The following is a 17645-nucleotide window of genomic DNA, read 5'->3' on the forward strand; positions in this document are numbered from 1 at the left end:
ATGTGAAATTGGCAAACTTCTTTATTTCTGTCGTTATTTTCAGCTTTAACTGTAACGTTTCCAACAGTTTAACGTTTCCCAATCTAGCGTTACGAACAGAAACATCTCACCGCCGGTCGGACTGACTGCTAGTTAGGGTGGTGTAATTTTCTCTAGTCTGTGTGGCCCAACAGGTAAATTAGCTCTCCAACCTAATGTTAGGGAAAGTGTTGACATGTGAAAGCATCAAACATGCATTTTAGATGAATGAGATGAGAGTATATCCAGTTGTTCGTCGTCCCCGTTTGTACAGGTTTTCTACCCAGAGGTTATTGTAAACAAACATTGTGATTGGGTCTATAACATAATACATTTGCATCGCAAAATTGCAAAAAAGACACTAGATAATTATGACTAAGATAAAACTGTTTTCCATTGATTAATATATTTATATTGACAGTGAATCAGTGTGTAATATGCTTCGCTCAAAGTTATGAACCCACAGAGAATTATCACCCAACTCTGCCTCTTTTAGCTCGTTGTTTTGATTTTACAGCACATTTAATAAACCATAACCCCACTTAAATTGATTCAACCTTGTTTCCAGTAGCAACAGGAAGCTACTTTTAGTAACAAACTGGGATAAACCAACTACAAGCTACAGACTTGCATTCAGCAGCTAGATCCATTTCTCTAAGGAGTTGGTGGAGAGCAGAAAAGGAGAGTGAAATTCAGACTTACATTTGTCACATGGACAGAAAAACTTAAACTTAAAACTTCTCTGCTCAATATCTGATTAAAATAATATAATTACAAATGGAAAAATGTATGTTTAATTAATTTCATATGGGAATGTTCTGTAGAATGCATGATAATAGCCTGATTTATCATACTTGGAAAAAAATACTTGTTGATGATTGAACTGATGCATTACCCTGAACATACACACACACACACACACACACACCTTAGCCTTAGGGCAGCATTCTTTAAGCTTAATTGTAGACTGCAGATGTGCCAGCATGCCACATCTTGTTCAACTGGGCTTAACTGGGAGTAGAAGTAAGTCAGACAGAGAGACAATGAGACAGGGGTTTCGGACTGGGGCTGGAAATGGGACTGAGGAGGGCACAAAAAGATGCTAGAATGAATAGCTGTGGATGCAGGAAGGGGCCGATAGAGAATGCCTTTCTACGAGGCCCAGAATTTTGTGCTACGCCCCTGCAGTGAAATGAAGAAAAGTAGAAAGTAACAGAATACAACAGCGCAGTAGAGAATATTTCCATCACAGAGGCACATATGTACTGTAAATAGCACAGGATCATCATAAGTGTTTTTCTGGGAGTGACACTACCATTTACAAAAACACAACAGCTTCTGTATGGCTGCTTCACCTTTTCCTGCTTTCCCCTGGTGGTTATTGGTCGGTGCTGCTGCGTCCTGGCCCTGTCCAGCAGGTAGAGGAGGTGGCGGTGGTGGAGGGGTGGGAGGGGGAGGGGGAGGGAGGTCCGGCTGAGGAGGGGGAAGCTCCTGGCTGACAGCTTGGTCTCGTCGTCCCATGGTGAGCCCTGAGCCTGCTCCGGCCTCTTTGGTCTGGCCCTGGAGTGCAGGGGTGAGAGATCATCCAGTAAAAGAGAGGTTAAAACCACAGAGCTCAGGGGTCAGGGATAACTAGATAGTAGGGCTGCACCATATGAGGAAAATATGTGATATGCGATAACGCCGTGTACTTAGTTCTGCCTTTCTGCTGCTTTCAGTGTTCTGCTAAAATACAACAAATTGCTTGTTGAATTTGAAACAAATGAAAGGAAATCATTTCCAACATTCTTTTATTAATCAAATTGAACATTGAATTGAATATAAAAAGGCACCACTACAAAAGAATGACAGTTGCATTTTAAAGTTCAGTGTTCTACTGATCTTTTGAAGATATGTCGCAGCCTTTCACAATGTGTTTATTGCGCTAGTTGATATCGCGATAGTTTCACATTGCTAGATATTCCTCCACAGGTATGCAGAGGAGGGTCCGGCTAGTCCACACAGCATTCCGGGATGGGGAAAAAAACGTGCTCTGGTTTATTGGCATTTCTTTAAACCAATCACAATCGTCATGGGCGGCGCTAAGCGCCGAGCGGAGCCATGGTGCCGCTGCAAAATAGCTTAACTTGTTTCGGTGGAACATGTGTACGTTCAAAGGTTGTTTTAGTCGTGCAACAGAAAACTCGGATTGGACAGATAGTCTAGCTAGCTGTCTCGATTTACCCGTGCAGAGATCTGAGGAGCAGTTAACCATAGTCCTCATAAATTGACTGGAGTTTAAAATTACAACACAAATAAAGCGGAAGGTAACGGGACATCCGAAAACAGACATCCAAAAAGAGTGAATTGCCGGCAGAAGGAGAGCAATCCCGGAAGTGCAGTGAAATCCTGTGCAGCCCTACTAGATACAGTTAAGGACAGCATTAACTCCTTAGCCTCAAGAACAGCTTGTTTGCACACTGGAGCATGTGCAGTAACAATATAGCAGTGACCTCAAGTTGATATGTCTTTGCTTGCAGATGGGTCAAGTGCAGTAAAGCATAATAGTGAATTCTGCATTCGCTCCAATCTGACCAGATGGAAACAGTCCCACACAGTTTCCCCCTTCTGTCAACAAGTTGCCCTCACAGTCCTACATTGACACAAAAATACACACAAGGCAACATTCTACAACCATATATATGTATGCAATGATGAAGCTGTGCTGTCATTACTTGAACAAACTCACACATTAAGCAACACTCTTTCCAGGGCTGGCACAGTGCTAAGACAAAGTGAGGAGAAAGATCTGGCAGCACAAGCAAACCAATATTTAACCAGGCTCGTCGACTGAGAGGGCATTCTTATTTATACCAACGCCCTCGAGGAGCAGTTGTAGGGATAAAGAATTTTGTTGGACGAACTGCTGCTCTGATTAAAATTGGGACTAACATGCTTTGCTCAACAACACCTCGGAAACTGATCCCAGATCCCCCGCCAAACCTTTCTAATGTCCATAGAGTAAGTAAAACATACCATGCAACAACAAAATGGAGACAGGCAACAATGTTAAGTGTGTCTGTATAAGGATGGCTTTTTCTTTTAAGGTATTTATTAGTAAGGCTTTTTAAAGCTGTTCTAATCAATATTTTTTATATTAATAACAAATTTAATGGTTGTGTATAATGGGAAAGGGGACGCGCATAGTGGCAAACCCACAGAGAATTATCACCCAACACTGCAGAGACCATTAGCGACTAGCTGATGAACATAGTGCAGCATTTAGCAGCTGAAGAACCAGATATTTCCCTTAGGAATTGGTAGAGATTAAATACAGAGCTAGAGTGAATAGTGGACTTACATTTATCAGATGGATGTAAACACAGCTCCAAATGAATGTTAATGTTGCTATGTGTCTGTTGCAGGGCCGTTTCCAGCTTTGGGCGGGTCCTATGCAAGATGCTGTTTGGGGGCCCGTATTTTGTCAAACTACGATGGGAGGGATTCAAACCTTTAAAATGATCTGTTGAGATGCATTGATCTGTAACACTTTAGGAGGAAAACAGGCTAGATTCGTATAAACCTCTCTCAAATTCAAATCTCAAGTTGACCCAAGCAATTTATACCTACAGAAAATTATAATAAAAAAAAGTTAACAATGAGGCTCCTCTACACCAATAAATGCAACAGATGCAGGATTTTCCTCAAACAGGTTTATTTAAAAAAAACAAAAAAACATTTAGAACAAAGAAAGCTACTTGAACATGAAAATGAAAAGACTGGGCCATTGCCCAAAATGGACAGAAAATAAATAAGGGTTTTTACTTAGAAGAAAAAGTAAAATAAAATACTGCAGGACCATTCTGTTTCTGTGATCGTGGACTGTAATCACAGTCTAATGTTTTAGGCCATTTCACAAGACCGACAGAAAACGAAAATATGACCTATGAAATATGGAGGCGTTGAAACAGATTGCACCTGCTGTTCTTGGTCAGGAGTTGATAAACAACCCGCTGGCTGTGCTTGGTCTGAAGCCACAAAGTATTTGAGAATGGCACCTGCAAAGACAAAGCTCTTTAGTTTACCAAGCAAAATTGATCATAAACAAATATTAATAGGAAATCTTTCTTAAAACAGTGATCCATTTTATTTCTAAAGCACATAGGCCTATAAAATGACAACACACTAAAGTATTGTTACTGTGGAAAATATTTTAACAGCAAAAGAGATGACTGAGAAGCGACACCCACCGGCTACGATATTTGCCCAACAACGCACCCTCCTTCCCTAAGTAAGTGTAATGTTACCGAGCTGCCACCAAAGTGGTCTGCAGCCTTCTATAATCTCAAACGGATGTCACTTCAGTCCATAAGTCCAACAGCCCAGTATATTCACATGACTATTTTATTTTAAGCCCTTTCATAACGTAAACACTGTATAAAGCTGTGTTTATTAGCAATCCTAGCCAGCTAGCTGGCTAGCTGAGCAAGCTAAATTATATATTTAGCTGAGGCTAGCTGAGATAGCCAGCAGGGAAAAGTAGCAAACTTGCTCAGCATTTGGCTAGCATTACAGCCACCCCCTCCACCCCACAAGTTAAATTTCATCATGAACAAATGCCTTACTTACCTTCATCCTCTGAACATTTTTCTTCCTCAGTTTTCTTCCCTTTTCTGCCCAAGAGGGATATGTCCGTTTGAGTGCCATTACTAGCTAACCGCTACTGACATGATGTGAGGCTGTCTGTCATCCCGACGACAGACGTATAAAAAAAACAAAAACGGCAGCCGTCACAACCGATGAGAGAATAATTTCATCAAAATTGAAGCTAAAGCCTATAGGTCATGCAATAATGTGAGCCGCCTCATACGCTGACCATTCAAATGGGAAACACACAAACTGAGGAACAGCTATGTTCATGCACAGCAGGGTAAGTGACATTTGAAAATAATCTAATAATTATAAATCAAACAGCTTATCCATAAATCTTGTGGAATAAACACAAGACATTAGCTTGAACACTTTGCAATGATAACATTCTCCTGCTTATATTTTTAGCGATTAACAAATGCTGAAATATATTTTAAAGTATGTCAGTGAGCCTCCGTCTTGCCTTTAATCATCTTAAGGATGGGTTAATAACAGATGTACCCACTCGATCGCTCTCTGGGATATGTTTTCATGCTAATCAAATGTGTTTGGAGCTTGGAACAAGCTAGCGCGGACCACTGATTAGCTTACAACGCTAGTATTCGGGACAGAAAGACAGTAGCTCCCAAGACGGCGGCCGGCTGTATACGAGAACGCGATCTTTTTAATAAACTGTCTGTACACTTATAAAGTGCTCAATGGTTCGGTTAACATTTAGGGATAGTGTGGTGATATTTTGAGCCTTTTTAGTGGTATAAATAGCGATTTGTTTTTACTTTTCCTGTGCCCCAAATACTAGCGTATCAGCAGTCCGCGTTAGCTTGAAAACATGTCCCAGAGAGTGGCGACAGAGTGGTTACACATCTGTTATTTAACCCCTAGGTTCATTTTGCGCCGGAATTGTCTTTATTTTACGTTCAAATATATGCATTTTGAACACAGAACTGTCATTATTTCCAAGCAATGCTGTGGTAGCTAACTAACATTAGCGTGTTCTTGCCTTGGAGCAAACGTATGTGTTTTTGTTAATACTGTCGACATTTAGCTAGTTGTGAATGGGGCCTCCCACACTGCTTGATCCACGCCCAGCCTTTCTCCCCGTGGGTTTTAGGTTTCGGAAGGGGGAAATTCCACCACCCCGTCCAAACTTTTAGGATACCAGGTATCGGATTTGCACTAGGCTCCGGCGTACGGTGTTTCCCTCGCTCGAAAGCTTGACAGACCTCCCGCGCCTAGTTACGGTTGCTAAGCCACGATTGGCCTGTGGCGGTTTTCGGGCGTGGCTTAGCGAAGGGTCAATTGCAGTTTGGGGCCCCCTAGTGGCTGCGAGGGCCCTATGTATCCGCATAGTCCGCCTATAGAGCTCAACAGTGACCGCCCACTTTTTTCGGGTCTGTCTCCGGAAGTGTTTTTCCCCATTCAATTGTTTCATTGACGTTTCGAAAATTGTTTATATATAGAGTTTTAAGTCTGGAACCAAGCCAACCAGCTACGAGATGAATAGTGAGCATAACACATTAGATTCGGCGCAAAAAAACATTTTGAAAACAGCAAAAAAGGCAAAGGTTCAAAACTGTGTACAGAAACTTTCATAGACTTCAATGGAAGAAGCCAGAGTGATAGAGAAAGACAGCTCGCTCTAGCCGTTCGCGGTTTCACAGGTACGGTAAACGTTTCTATGGTAACAGCGAGTTGGACCAATCAGAGACGTTGCTGTTACGCTTAGGATTGTGGGTAGTGTAGTTTTTCTTTTCTTTTTTAAAACAAGGTTGATTTCATACGGACTTCTAGCTTCTACAGGAGCATAAACCTTTGTTTCACAACCACGTTGCTTGGGGTCAGTCTACCTTGGATGGTTTAGACATTATTCTAAATCCTTATGGAGAAAATCAATGGGATTTTTACTTCCGGAGTCGGCTGTGGGCGGGACTGTTGAGGTCTATATGTGTTGTGTTTATAGCCTGTTGTGCTGCCCGTTTCAAGTGACCAACAAATCAATTAAAGAAGGTCTAAGAGAACAAATGGAAAAAAAAAAGTTTGTATAATTTCCACTGATTTTTGTAACACAGTCTATTGTTCATTAATTGTTTACTGAAAGCAAAACATTAAAGGTCCAGTGTGTAACGTGTTTAGTTGTTCATTATCAAAATCTGTGTTGCCTGTTCACAAACCACCACCATCAATTCCAAGTATTCCTATTGGCTTGAAATTTTACATTTGCATGAACTGGGGTAGACGCTCAATATTCATGCACCATCTTGAAATACGTTAGCCGGTAAGGGACATACAGGATATACTGCTCCGCCTTTCGCGTTTTCGCTGTCACATGATAAACTCACAGGTGCTGCTAATGGGTATCATAGCTTCCCGGCCCCGGCAAGTTTGAAGGAAACATGAAGGACCACACGTATTCAAAATCCAAATTTCATAACAGGAGTCGTGAAGGCTGCCATAGCTGTAATACGTACTTTGAACTGCGTGGTGCGAGAGAGTTGATTGCGATATATGATCTCAACGCTAGATGGGAGAAATTCCTACACATTGGATCTTTAACATTGCAATCCTGTGCCACAAATCCCAAGAACCCACAGGAATATTACTCCAACTCAAAGCCAATACTGTAAACAATTTGTCATGATAATGCACTGTTTATATGTTTAATTGCAGATTATCTATTAGATGCAAACAAAACAGGAAATTCAAAGAAACTGGATTTATGTGAGCAACATATAGTATCTCTTAAGTTCATCATTTAAATGGGATTTTATGAAAGGGAAGAAAGGGTCAAGGCCTAATCAGACATTTACTGTATCTTACAATGTAGTGGACAGTATGCTCTGTATAATGTATGGAACACAGGCTGAATAGCCCAGTCCCAGTAATCATTTTAAGTTACTCTACTTATTGGAATACATTGCTATGTTTAAAACATCCTGTTTGTAGATGCAGTATGTTTGTATCTAAACAAATTTAAATAAAGGTTAATACTTGTCATAAAGTTCAACAGGAAACCCCTATCGAAATGCTGATTCATGAAAAATAAAAAGAGTCATAAGTGTGCGAGATGACAACTATATGTGTTAGCAAGTTATGACTGTAAGATAATGTAAGCTTACAGGTTATCATAGATAAGTAGCTAATTAATAGGGATGGGACAACATGCTTTTGTCCTGATTTCAATCTTTCACGATACATGGGGAAAACCCAACATGTGCTATTGCCTGCAATCACACACACACGCACAGCATGGGCCGATGGATCTGAAAACAATTAAGTGTACTACTGCCACATCCGCATGTTACTTGCCCAACCAGCCAACTCTCTGCTCTCAGTCTGCTGACTGTTAGAGAGGGGAAGGAGGGTCTGACTCTGTCATACTGCATGTACATGAAGTAAAAACACTCACAAGAGCAACATGAATCTGCGGGAAGGATTACAAGGAAGAAGCAGAAAAACAGAGTGTGGGAATGAAATTAAGAAACGTGTCAGATAAGTGGACAGCATGTGTACAATAAAAAAAAAAAACTTAAAAACTATAAAACACAGCAACTCCTCCTCCCTCTCTTACAAAAGTCAGCTTCACTCTGCTGTTAATTCTGACACTGGCACTGCTTTTATAGATATATAAAGCACTCATATGATAGGGTGATTATGCAGGTTTGTTCAGGCCCAACCGATGTGGCCGGTGTACTGTATGTGTTGTTTATACTGTACCGCTGCACTGTTGCGAGATCCTGCTGGAGAAAATCAAATTCAACTCTTTTTCCTCTGGAGTGACTCGGCATCCAGCTGCTTCGTGTTAAAATCAACTCATTCAAGGTGACTTCAAATCCTGGAGGAAGAACAGACTGCAGTGGCTGGTCTGCCTTATGCGCAGTGACGGAAAGTAACTAAGTACATTTACTCAAATGTACTTAAATACAATTTTAAGGTACTTTATTTATGTATCGTGTTACTTTATACATTTACTCAATTATACTTACTTATATTTATTCTACTACATTTATCTTACAGCTGTATTGCTTTGTAGATTACTAACCCTTACATACAAAACATATGAGTTTATAAAACATTATGCAATAAACTAATAGCTAATAGTACATAGAGTAGTTAAAAAATCTGCTGCATCGTGAGCTACAACATTAAAATACTGCTTAGATGTTAAAAAAGTCACTTTTAGAAGAAGAAATAACACGTTTTATCTTACAAATAAAATTTACAATTCAGAAGCAATAAAACAAAATGCACCCTTGCTCAATTCAGTGCACATAGTGGTTTTAAGATGAGTCTTGCTTTAATGCATCATTATTAATAATAAGAATAATAATAATAAAAAGAGGTTGTACTTTCAAATCAAAATCTCGCAGGCAGGACTTATTTAATCGACATTCTGGTATTGCTACTTTTACTTAAAACTGCATTAACTGGTTGTTTTGACCACTTGGGGGTCACCTTATAAATTGGTTGTAGTACACACGTTAGCAAACAATTGCCTATTTACACACATCATGGATGGTGGAACGAGTTCCCCAGTGACATCAGGACAGCTGAAAGTCTACACATCTTCCGCCGCAGGCTAAAAACAAACAAAAAACACTCTTCTGACTGCACCTTGGCTAAGAAGATAATGGTTATAAGATAATTAAACTTATATGTTGCACTTACAGTACATGTGGCACTTTGTAGTTTGGCTTACTTGAAGGTAATGCACTTCTTTTATGTGATTCTTGCTGTTCCGAGTTTGTACCTTCATGGTTGAATGCACATATTGAAAGTCGCTTAAAAGCGTCAGGTAAATGAAATGTAATGAATGCATAAAGTGAACTGGATACAGTGTTGGAGGCAGGGCCCCGTTCGTTCCTTTGAAAGTTGCTCAGTGGCGCGAGAAGTCAAAAAAGTTAAACTGCCACGCATAAATTTGCCTGGATCTTCAGCACTAAGGGACACATAGAGCAGGCGCACTAGAAACCGGTAAACTTCGGGTTTAGACATTTGCTTACTTGCATAGGGAATAAATAACTGAATCGTGGGGCTCTCTTCTAGACTTTCCAAATGTTACCGTACCGAATAGATCAAATAATGATAGTGAAATGAGTTATTTCACGGGGGTTGTGACGCTAAAAAAAATGTATCAACTGATTTACAGACGTCTCTTCCGCCATGTAAGTCTATGTGAAAAAGTATTTTTGGGCCACATGGCATCACTTGATGGACCCCGAAGTTGTAATTCCACGGTTAGGCCACTTTGTCAAATTGGCTTCAAAGCCCAGTGCTCTTTCTCAGGGCTTGACACAGAAACATTAGAATGAATTTGTACCGTACATTAACTGTGTTCCTGAACACCCGAAAAAGTCCAGGACTCAAAGATCTGTGCTAAATACTTCACTATGTTTACCAGAAAGTTTGTCTGTGTGCCATTTGGTGCTGGGCAGGTGGAGCACAGTGGGTTTACGAAAGCTTTTTTTTCATTTAAACAAAAGCTGTCGGCTGCATCGGCAAATAACTCTGAGGAGAAAAGTAAAGCGGGACATAAAACCAAAACAATATGCTAAAAGATGCTACGAATAACCCCTTAGACATTATACAAAATCATTCAATCCGTTGTTAATATAAAAATATTGATTAGAGTAGCTTTAAAGAGCCTTACTATTAGAAGTTATGGACAAATATAAGGAAAAATCTATCCGGAAACACAGATACACTTGATTGCCTTTCTCCATTTTGGCCAATGTAAACCCTGCTACAGTAGAGATACACACTGTTACAGCCTTGAGTGAAAACTATTGTGTCACATATATATATCAACAGTAGGTGACAGTAGGCATGGCTAAAAGCTGCTCTACTGTAGATCATGTAAGCGACTGCTCTGGCTTACAATGAAACCCTGTCGAACCCTTCAGAGCACTGAGGGAAGGAAAGAGAGCCACAGAGAGAGAGAGAGAGAGAGTGAGAGCATTTATAACTTCCTGGGGATTCACTGGAGACACACACACATGCACACGCTCACAGACACGCACACACACACACACCACAGAGGGTTGATTTCAGCATAGAGAAATGTGCTGACCTGCACTAAGCAAGAGCCAAGGGCAACAAAACACTAAATACAAACGCTCCTCTCTGAGCTGGGTACTTTCCCTTCACTGCTCACACATGTTTAAACAGTGTGGCTGCATGCTTCTGTGTGTACTGTAGGTCTACGTCTGTGTGAAAGAGAGGAACTAAATACCCAACGTTATGCTTCTTTCTTTTCCCATATCTCTTAACCTCGCTCGCATTGATAGAGTATCACTTCCACGTTTCTCTGAGTCCTGATTCGTGTCTTAATAATCCCTAATCAGTAACCTCTCTGCAATATGATCCCAGATGTTACTGGAACAGATGGTTAATGAGCCACTCAGCTCCTTGCATCATTTGGAAAACCCCACCTCTCCCTCACTCTATGGTCTCCACCTTTCATTACAACACATCCAGGCAGAGGGACCACATTTAGCTGGAAACTTTTTTTCCGTCCTGTTCTCTTTTATCATCAATATTTGAATATTTTATGGGTGACCACTGGTTGTATTTGTTTACAAGTGGAGTACATTTCAAAACATGAATAACAGGGTTTGGCTCATCAGCAGAAAGAAGGTTGATGGTTCAAACTCCATGTGCAGCTCCACTAGTTCATGGGTCTTTAAAGTTTTTTAGGCCAAGGACCGCTAACTGAAAGACAGACCGAGCAGGGACCCCCTACTACATGTTGTATAAAATTGAGTTGCATACTAAACTGGGCCTACAATGACCTTTTATGGTGCAAACAATACTAAGCTATTAAAACAAAACATTATTGACATATTTATACACCATGTTTTAATGTTAAACATGCATGTGGCACAGTGAATCCTTAAGCTTAACTGTATTTGTGGATGGCTACCTCAGTGGCTACCTTACAGGCCAGTAAGCCTAACATTAATGTGTAAATAATTATATATATATATATATATATAGATAGATGTAGAAAGTGCCACTACTATGTTGTTACAGTCATTCCCCGGGTGCAATGACGGTGCAGAGACTCACAGAGCACAGTTGCAAAAGACCCGGAAACACTGACCAATCAGAGCAGACTGGGCTTTTTCAGGAGTGGAAAGATAAAATGTATATTTAGACAGACAGGATGAGAAAAATAAACTGTTTTTTTTAACATTAAAGCATGTGAACATGTTCTAGTAGAAACCCAAAATACATGTACTGTATGAACATGAAAATGAGCATGATGTCGGACCTTTAAGATTAGTCTTTAGACTGGTCATAAAAGCTGAAAAGTCAAGGGATTCCCTCTACATAGGGGAAATATGATCTTCAAAGTTATGAAAACCTAATACATGTTACTGTTTTGTTTGTATTCCCACATGTTCTTTGACACCTTTCATACACACACATTCACAGATACAGCTCACAGCTTATAAGGGTTTAAGTATACAGTTTGTGTTTTATGTATGACATAGCAAACCATAGAAATATTTTTTTTATATTTAATAAGTGTATTTATTTATTTTAATACATATGTTATATCTACGTAGCAAACCAAAGCAAACTGAGCTGGGATAAGCCAAAGTGAACTGTTTCACTGTCTCAGTTACACATTTAGCATGGGAGAAGTTAGTGTCAAAAGTAAATCCTTATTTTCCTGATAATAAAGTAATATGGCTATCACATATATGTTTACCTTGGATTTCTTGTTTGCTTCTCTAATTCGTATGATGCAACAGCTGTTCAATCTGGAGCCAGTTCATTAAAGCTTTTATGATCGCAACTCAAAACAACTTATGCGTTAGCTCTATACTGGCAAAACTCTAGCAAACAAAAAGTTACTCTTTTTTGTAATAGAGAAGAATAACTTAGTAGTTGACCGGATGGGGCTTTTACATATTTAGCCCCAAGTTAAGGACATTAGTTATAGGGGTGGGCCAATTTTTAAAATCGATTATTTTCCCAAGAATCAATATTTTGTATGCATTGATTTTACCAATGATTCACCTAAATATTTACTGGTTATAGGGTACCGCCGACGGCGGCTACATCATATCTGTTTTCCAACAGACTGAAAGCAGAAAATGCAGAAAATACACGTTATGTACTTCTTTACAAATGAAATAAAGGTCAGACTGACTGACTGACATGTGATGTGCATTCTTTTCAGAAAACACTTAGTTTTTACAAATGTCTCATGATGTATTGTCTCTAGAAGTGTATTATTCAACTTTTGTTTTAGTTAAAGAAGTAAAAGAAAATCGCAATACTCAATACTATTGAATCGCAATACTTCTAGAATCGCAATAAGTGAAAATCGCAATACAAATCGAATCGGCACCCATGTATCACGAAATAATCCAATCGGGACAAAAGCGTACCGTCCCAGCCCTTTTAGCTACTTATCTATGATAACCAGTCAGCTTACATTATCTTGTAGTCTACATAACTTGCTAACACATGTAGTTGGGATGAAAGCTAATCATCAGCAGCTTGTCGTTGAATCATACTGAGTGATTGGCCAAAATGACTCATGTATCTATGTGCAGCAGCATAAAGTGCTGGTTGAGGTGGAATATAAATAATATGCTCTGAGCCAGTCACATCACTGGTCTCGCTCTAAAACAGCTAAGTCAATCACAGGGGAGCATCACAGTAGTGATTTGAAAGTGAAAATATGCTTCTTCAGGAAATCATATTGTTGTCTAGATGGTGCATAGTAACATGAAGTGAACACACAGCATCTCAAATCTTCAGCCAGAGGCAGATGGTGTGGGTATTTACTCAATTTGTGCAATGATGATGTATAAATAATAAATATAAATAAAATGTTGATGAAGCCATTTATAGGACTGCATCAATCCAACGCTATTTCAGTCATAATACTAATGTATCTCATAAATCATCATATCATTGTAAATGACCATATTGTAAAATGTGACACAACCACATATGCACATCATGCATTACAAGAAGAAAACATGAATCGCCATTTTTGCTAGAAAAGAAAAGAAAAAATGGAGGAAAAGGCACACAGGACTAGGGTTGGGTACCGTTTGGATTTTTACGATTCCGAAACGGTATTTTTAAAACAATTCCGATTCCTAACCGATTCCTAAACCGATTCTTGAAAAACTGAAAAATTACATCAAAGAAAGGCTCTTTTATGGAGTTTTTTTTAAATTGAAAATTATTTAAATTTAACAATATATTAAAGTTTTAAAGTACTTAAATATATAATAAGTAAACCTAAGTCACCTAACACATAACTACAATCATTTAACAAATAACAGTTACACTATTAACAAGTAACAACAAAATAAATGTTGTTGAGTTGGTATGCCAACCAGCTTCAAACTTTAGCAGTTCTTTTGCAGAAAAATGACCATATTTGCCTTCTCTGGCAAGATACGACAACTCTCCTGACTCCTGCACAGGAGAAAACTCTCTCAGATGGTGTTCAAGAGGCCTGTACACACAGGTATGAGTTTGAAAGGGCAAACAATTTGGGGAGGCTGCCCCGCCTCCCCCACCACCAGGCTACAGGGTCTTGTCCTGAACGATAAACTAGCAGAGCAAGTGTAATATGTTTACTAGTGATCACGGCAGTGAATGGTTAATATGCTTTTACGTCCGTTTTGGTGAGCCCAGAGGGAAAATATGGCATTTTAAAAGTAGCCTACATTTACGGTAGCTAGCTAACGGTAGACTACAGAGAAAGTGTGATATTTTTACGTCATAAAGCCGTCTATCAGCAGTGATTGTAGAGTGCATGTCGGAGAATAGCGCGGACACACGCTTCACACCACGAGCGGGCACGTGCACCACTCGGCAGAAAAGGGAGAAAGAAAAAAAGAGTCTGCCGCTGTCCAGAGCGACAGAAGGAAAATATTACAGTCGGAACCAAAATGAGGAACCGGAATTTGCGTTCTAATCCGGTCCGAATACTACCGTATGCATAGTGGAACCGGGTTTTGGTACCCAACCCTACACAGGACTGATGAGCTGCTGTAAACCATCATTTCCTGCATAAACAACAGAATACTGGGTAATAACTGACAAATATAAGTGTATCTTTACTAATAAATTGTTTCTGCAAAAGTTGATTTTTTTTTATCTTTCAAAAGCCTGTGCTGATGCTAGTTAGGCTGGCACGCGTTAAGTGTTTCACATGAATGCTTTCTATCTACATTTTGTTCATTTATTAAATGAACAAAATGAATGAATAATGCCGTTTCAATTCCAATATAAAACAGCTAAAATTGCTATCATATACATGAATAGAAAGTCAAGTACTACACTGGCCACAAATTCAAAACTTGCAGAAAGCTTTCAGATTGTATTAACACATCCGATGTAGGAAACATGGCAGTTCATTCACTCCAATGAAAGCTGCACTTTCATACAGCATATACCTCACTTTTGCATGCACTCTCTACCGGAATGGAATTCAACTGAAGACATAAGCTGCCTTTCAGCCAGTTAGCCCAAGCAACAAAATATGAAAAACGCAGGATAAAGGGCTTTTCACACAGGGAGCGACACTTCGCCTGTGTAGTCGCGTGGATCTGCGGGGTCTACTACGCTCCTCAACAACTACTGTATCCCTGCCGGTACAACTGAATGAGAATAGCTGACTGTGGTATCATATATCCCTAATCACAGGTCGGTTTATAACAAATAGTGGCAATCCTAGTCTTTCCTAACCACGGAATGTTATTGTTGATAGCTAAAGTTAGCTAAATTGGCATCTAACTTACAGACGTTACCCAATAAATCCAGTCTTGTGCTGATGCTCTGACAGGCAAAAGCCCCCGCAGTCTACGTCCTGATAACTGTTTATAACGGTTATAATTGTAATATTTTAGGGAACTCACAAACAAGCAATAATCCCCTGCGCGTTGCTCGCGTAGGGTAAAGTTCAACACAATTCAACTCTTGCACATATGTGTGTGACGAGCACGAATGCGACAGTTTCACGGGATTGCGCCCACTTGTCGCGTCGCCTGTCCAACTGCGCGATAATCGCTGCTCGTGTGAAAAGCCCTTAAAACTACCAGAACCACCGACGACCTATCAATCAATACATATTTTGTTTTATTTATTGAAGAATTGAAACTTGCTCTATTGTTAAAAGTAGATGACTGGATGTGTTGCTCCCTACCTTGTGCCAGCAGGTGCAGTGTGTGTGGCAGGGTTGGCAGGCAGACAGAGGCAGGTAGGCAGCGCTGGCATCGGGCAGCGAGCAGGCCGCGGGGGGCAGCGAGGCCAGAGGCAGGGACACACTCTGATGGTGATAGTGGTGATGTGGCTGAGCATAACACGCGGCAGATCGACCCCCTCCAGGGCCCGCGGCTTGGGCCTCTCCTCCTCCTCCCCTGCTCACCTGCAACCAAGGGCGTAGGTTTTGTTTTAACATTGGGGAGGACACATTATAACTGAGGTGTCCTCGCCTGTAAAATGTTGAGTGTCAAACACTTCCATTTCCTGCATTCTGGTGAATTTTTATGCAACAGTTTGTGCCTTTTCTGCATCAATGTATGGTGCAATGTCTTTACTTACGTTAAGGGAATTATTATTATTATTTATTAGGGGTCCAAGCCCGAGAGCACTGGGATCCCAATACAAGCAAAATCACAATCTTTGATTTTTCACACTATTGTAGGCCTATTCTTTAATCCCACAGTGTAGCACAAGTACTGCAGGGGTGGGGGGAAAACTCTATATAGCATAGTATTGCGCTATTTTCCGTGGCATTACTGTATCGATACACAGACGCCAAGTATCAATCTACTATTGTATATGTGTTGGTCAGTTTGTCTGCTTGACAATCCCAATTTGCAGCATTAAAAATAGAAGTGAGATGAACAAACAGAGAAATGTATCTTTTTAGATAAAACAGATGTTTCCTTTTGGGGACATCATTTGAAATTGGGAAAAATTTGAATTTGGAAAAAAGGTAATAAATTGCAATATATCGCAGAATATTGCAATATGTTTAAAATCGCAATAATATCGTATCATGCCCTGCTATGCCCTGCTACACCCTGCTACGCCCTGCAGTTCCCTGCTACGCCCTGCTATGCCCTGCTACGTCCTGCAGTGTCCTGCTACGCCATGAGCTACAACTATTATTTCTAGTCATCAGGAAGAGCATCTCTGTAAAGCATTTTGGTTAGCATTTGTCAGTTTTAAATGTGCTTAATAAAACAACTGAATTGACTTAATAATTATGTTCCCTTCATTTCCATAATTCCCAACATCATCACATTAACTTGTATACAGACATTGGCTTTACTTTCTCATTAAGTCCAACAGAACACACTGCTATGTTCATGTGTAAAAATAATAATAATGTATTTTCTTCTTCTTCTGACTCCAATCCAATCCAATCCAAACCTTAGAAAAGATTACAAAAAAAGTTTTGAGTTGGTGGTACTGAGCATAAAGTATTGTTATTACACCAAATAAGGAAATATTCACATATTGTATGTTGCATGGGTTGTGCATGAATACATTTATATTTGTTGTTTTTTTTGTAGAGCTGGGCGATATGGAGAAAATCAAATATCACGATACTTCTGACCAAATACATTGATATTGCGGCGATATTGTAGGGTTGACTATTGGCGTTTTCACAAAATATTTACACAATGAGATTTTTGATAAATAATCATCAATAACATGGATGTAATGACTAAGTGGGTAAAGGCAAATAATAGAACAGCTAGAACAGTCTGGTATGTTCAGAAAATTACATCACTTTACTGTAATGCAGCCTTTAAAACCAGCAAAAGACAACACGTGTGTCATATTGCAATATGACGATATCCAAAATTTAAGACGATATCTACTCTCATATGTCGATATTGATATAATATCGATACATTGCCTAGCCATACCTATTTCTGTCACAAACACAGAAATGTACACTATGTTATCCTGCATGGTGAAGAGTAACTTATGTTTGGGATCAATTA

At 39.7% G+C, this 17645-nt stretch overlaps 1 protein-coding gene across 6 annotated transcripts in view; it reads right to left on the reverse strand.

Moving 5' to 3' along the window:
- zcchc14 (zinc finger, CCHC domain containing 14) overlaps positions 1–17645 on the reverse strand; it is a 55773-nt gene that overhangs the window by 34806 nt on the left and 3322 nt on the right. For 5 of the 6 annotated variants that reach the window (XM_031310161.2, XM_036002707.1, XM_031310166.2 and 2 more), the window contains exons 2-3: positions 15830–16051; positions 1374–1578 (exon numbers count right to left, since the gene is read on the reverse strand). In XM_031310161.2, coding sequence (XP_031166021.1) covers positions 1374–1578; positions 15830–16051 — 427 coding nt within the window. The remainder of the gene's footprint in view (positions 1–1373; positions 1579–15829; positions 16052–17645) is intronic. The other variant, XM_036002708.1, reaches the window with a different exon arrangement.

This window comes from Sander lucioperca, chromosome 7 (assembly GCF_008315115.2).
Source record: "Sander lucioperca isolate FBNREF2018 chromosome 7, SLUC_FBN_1.2, whole genome shotgun sequence".
Classification (NCBI taxonomy): domain Eukaryota; kingdom Metazoa; phylum Chordata; class Actinopteri; order Perciformes; family Percidae; genus Sander; species Sander lucioperca.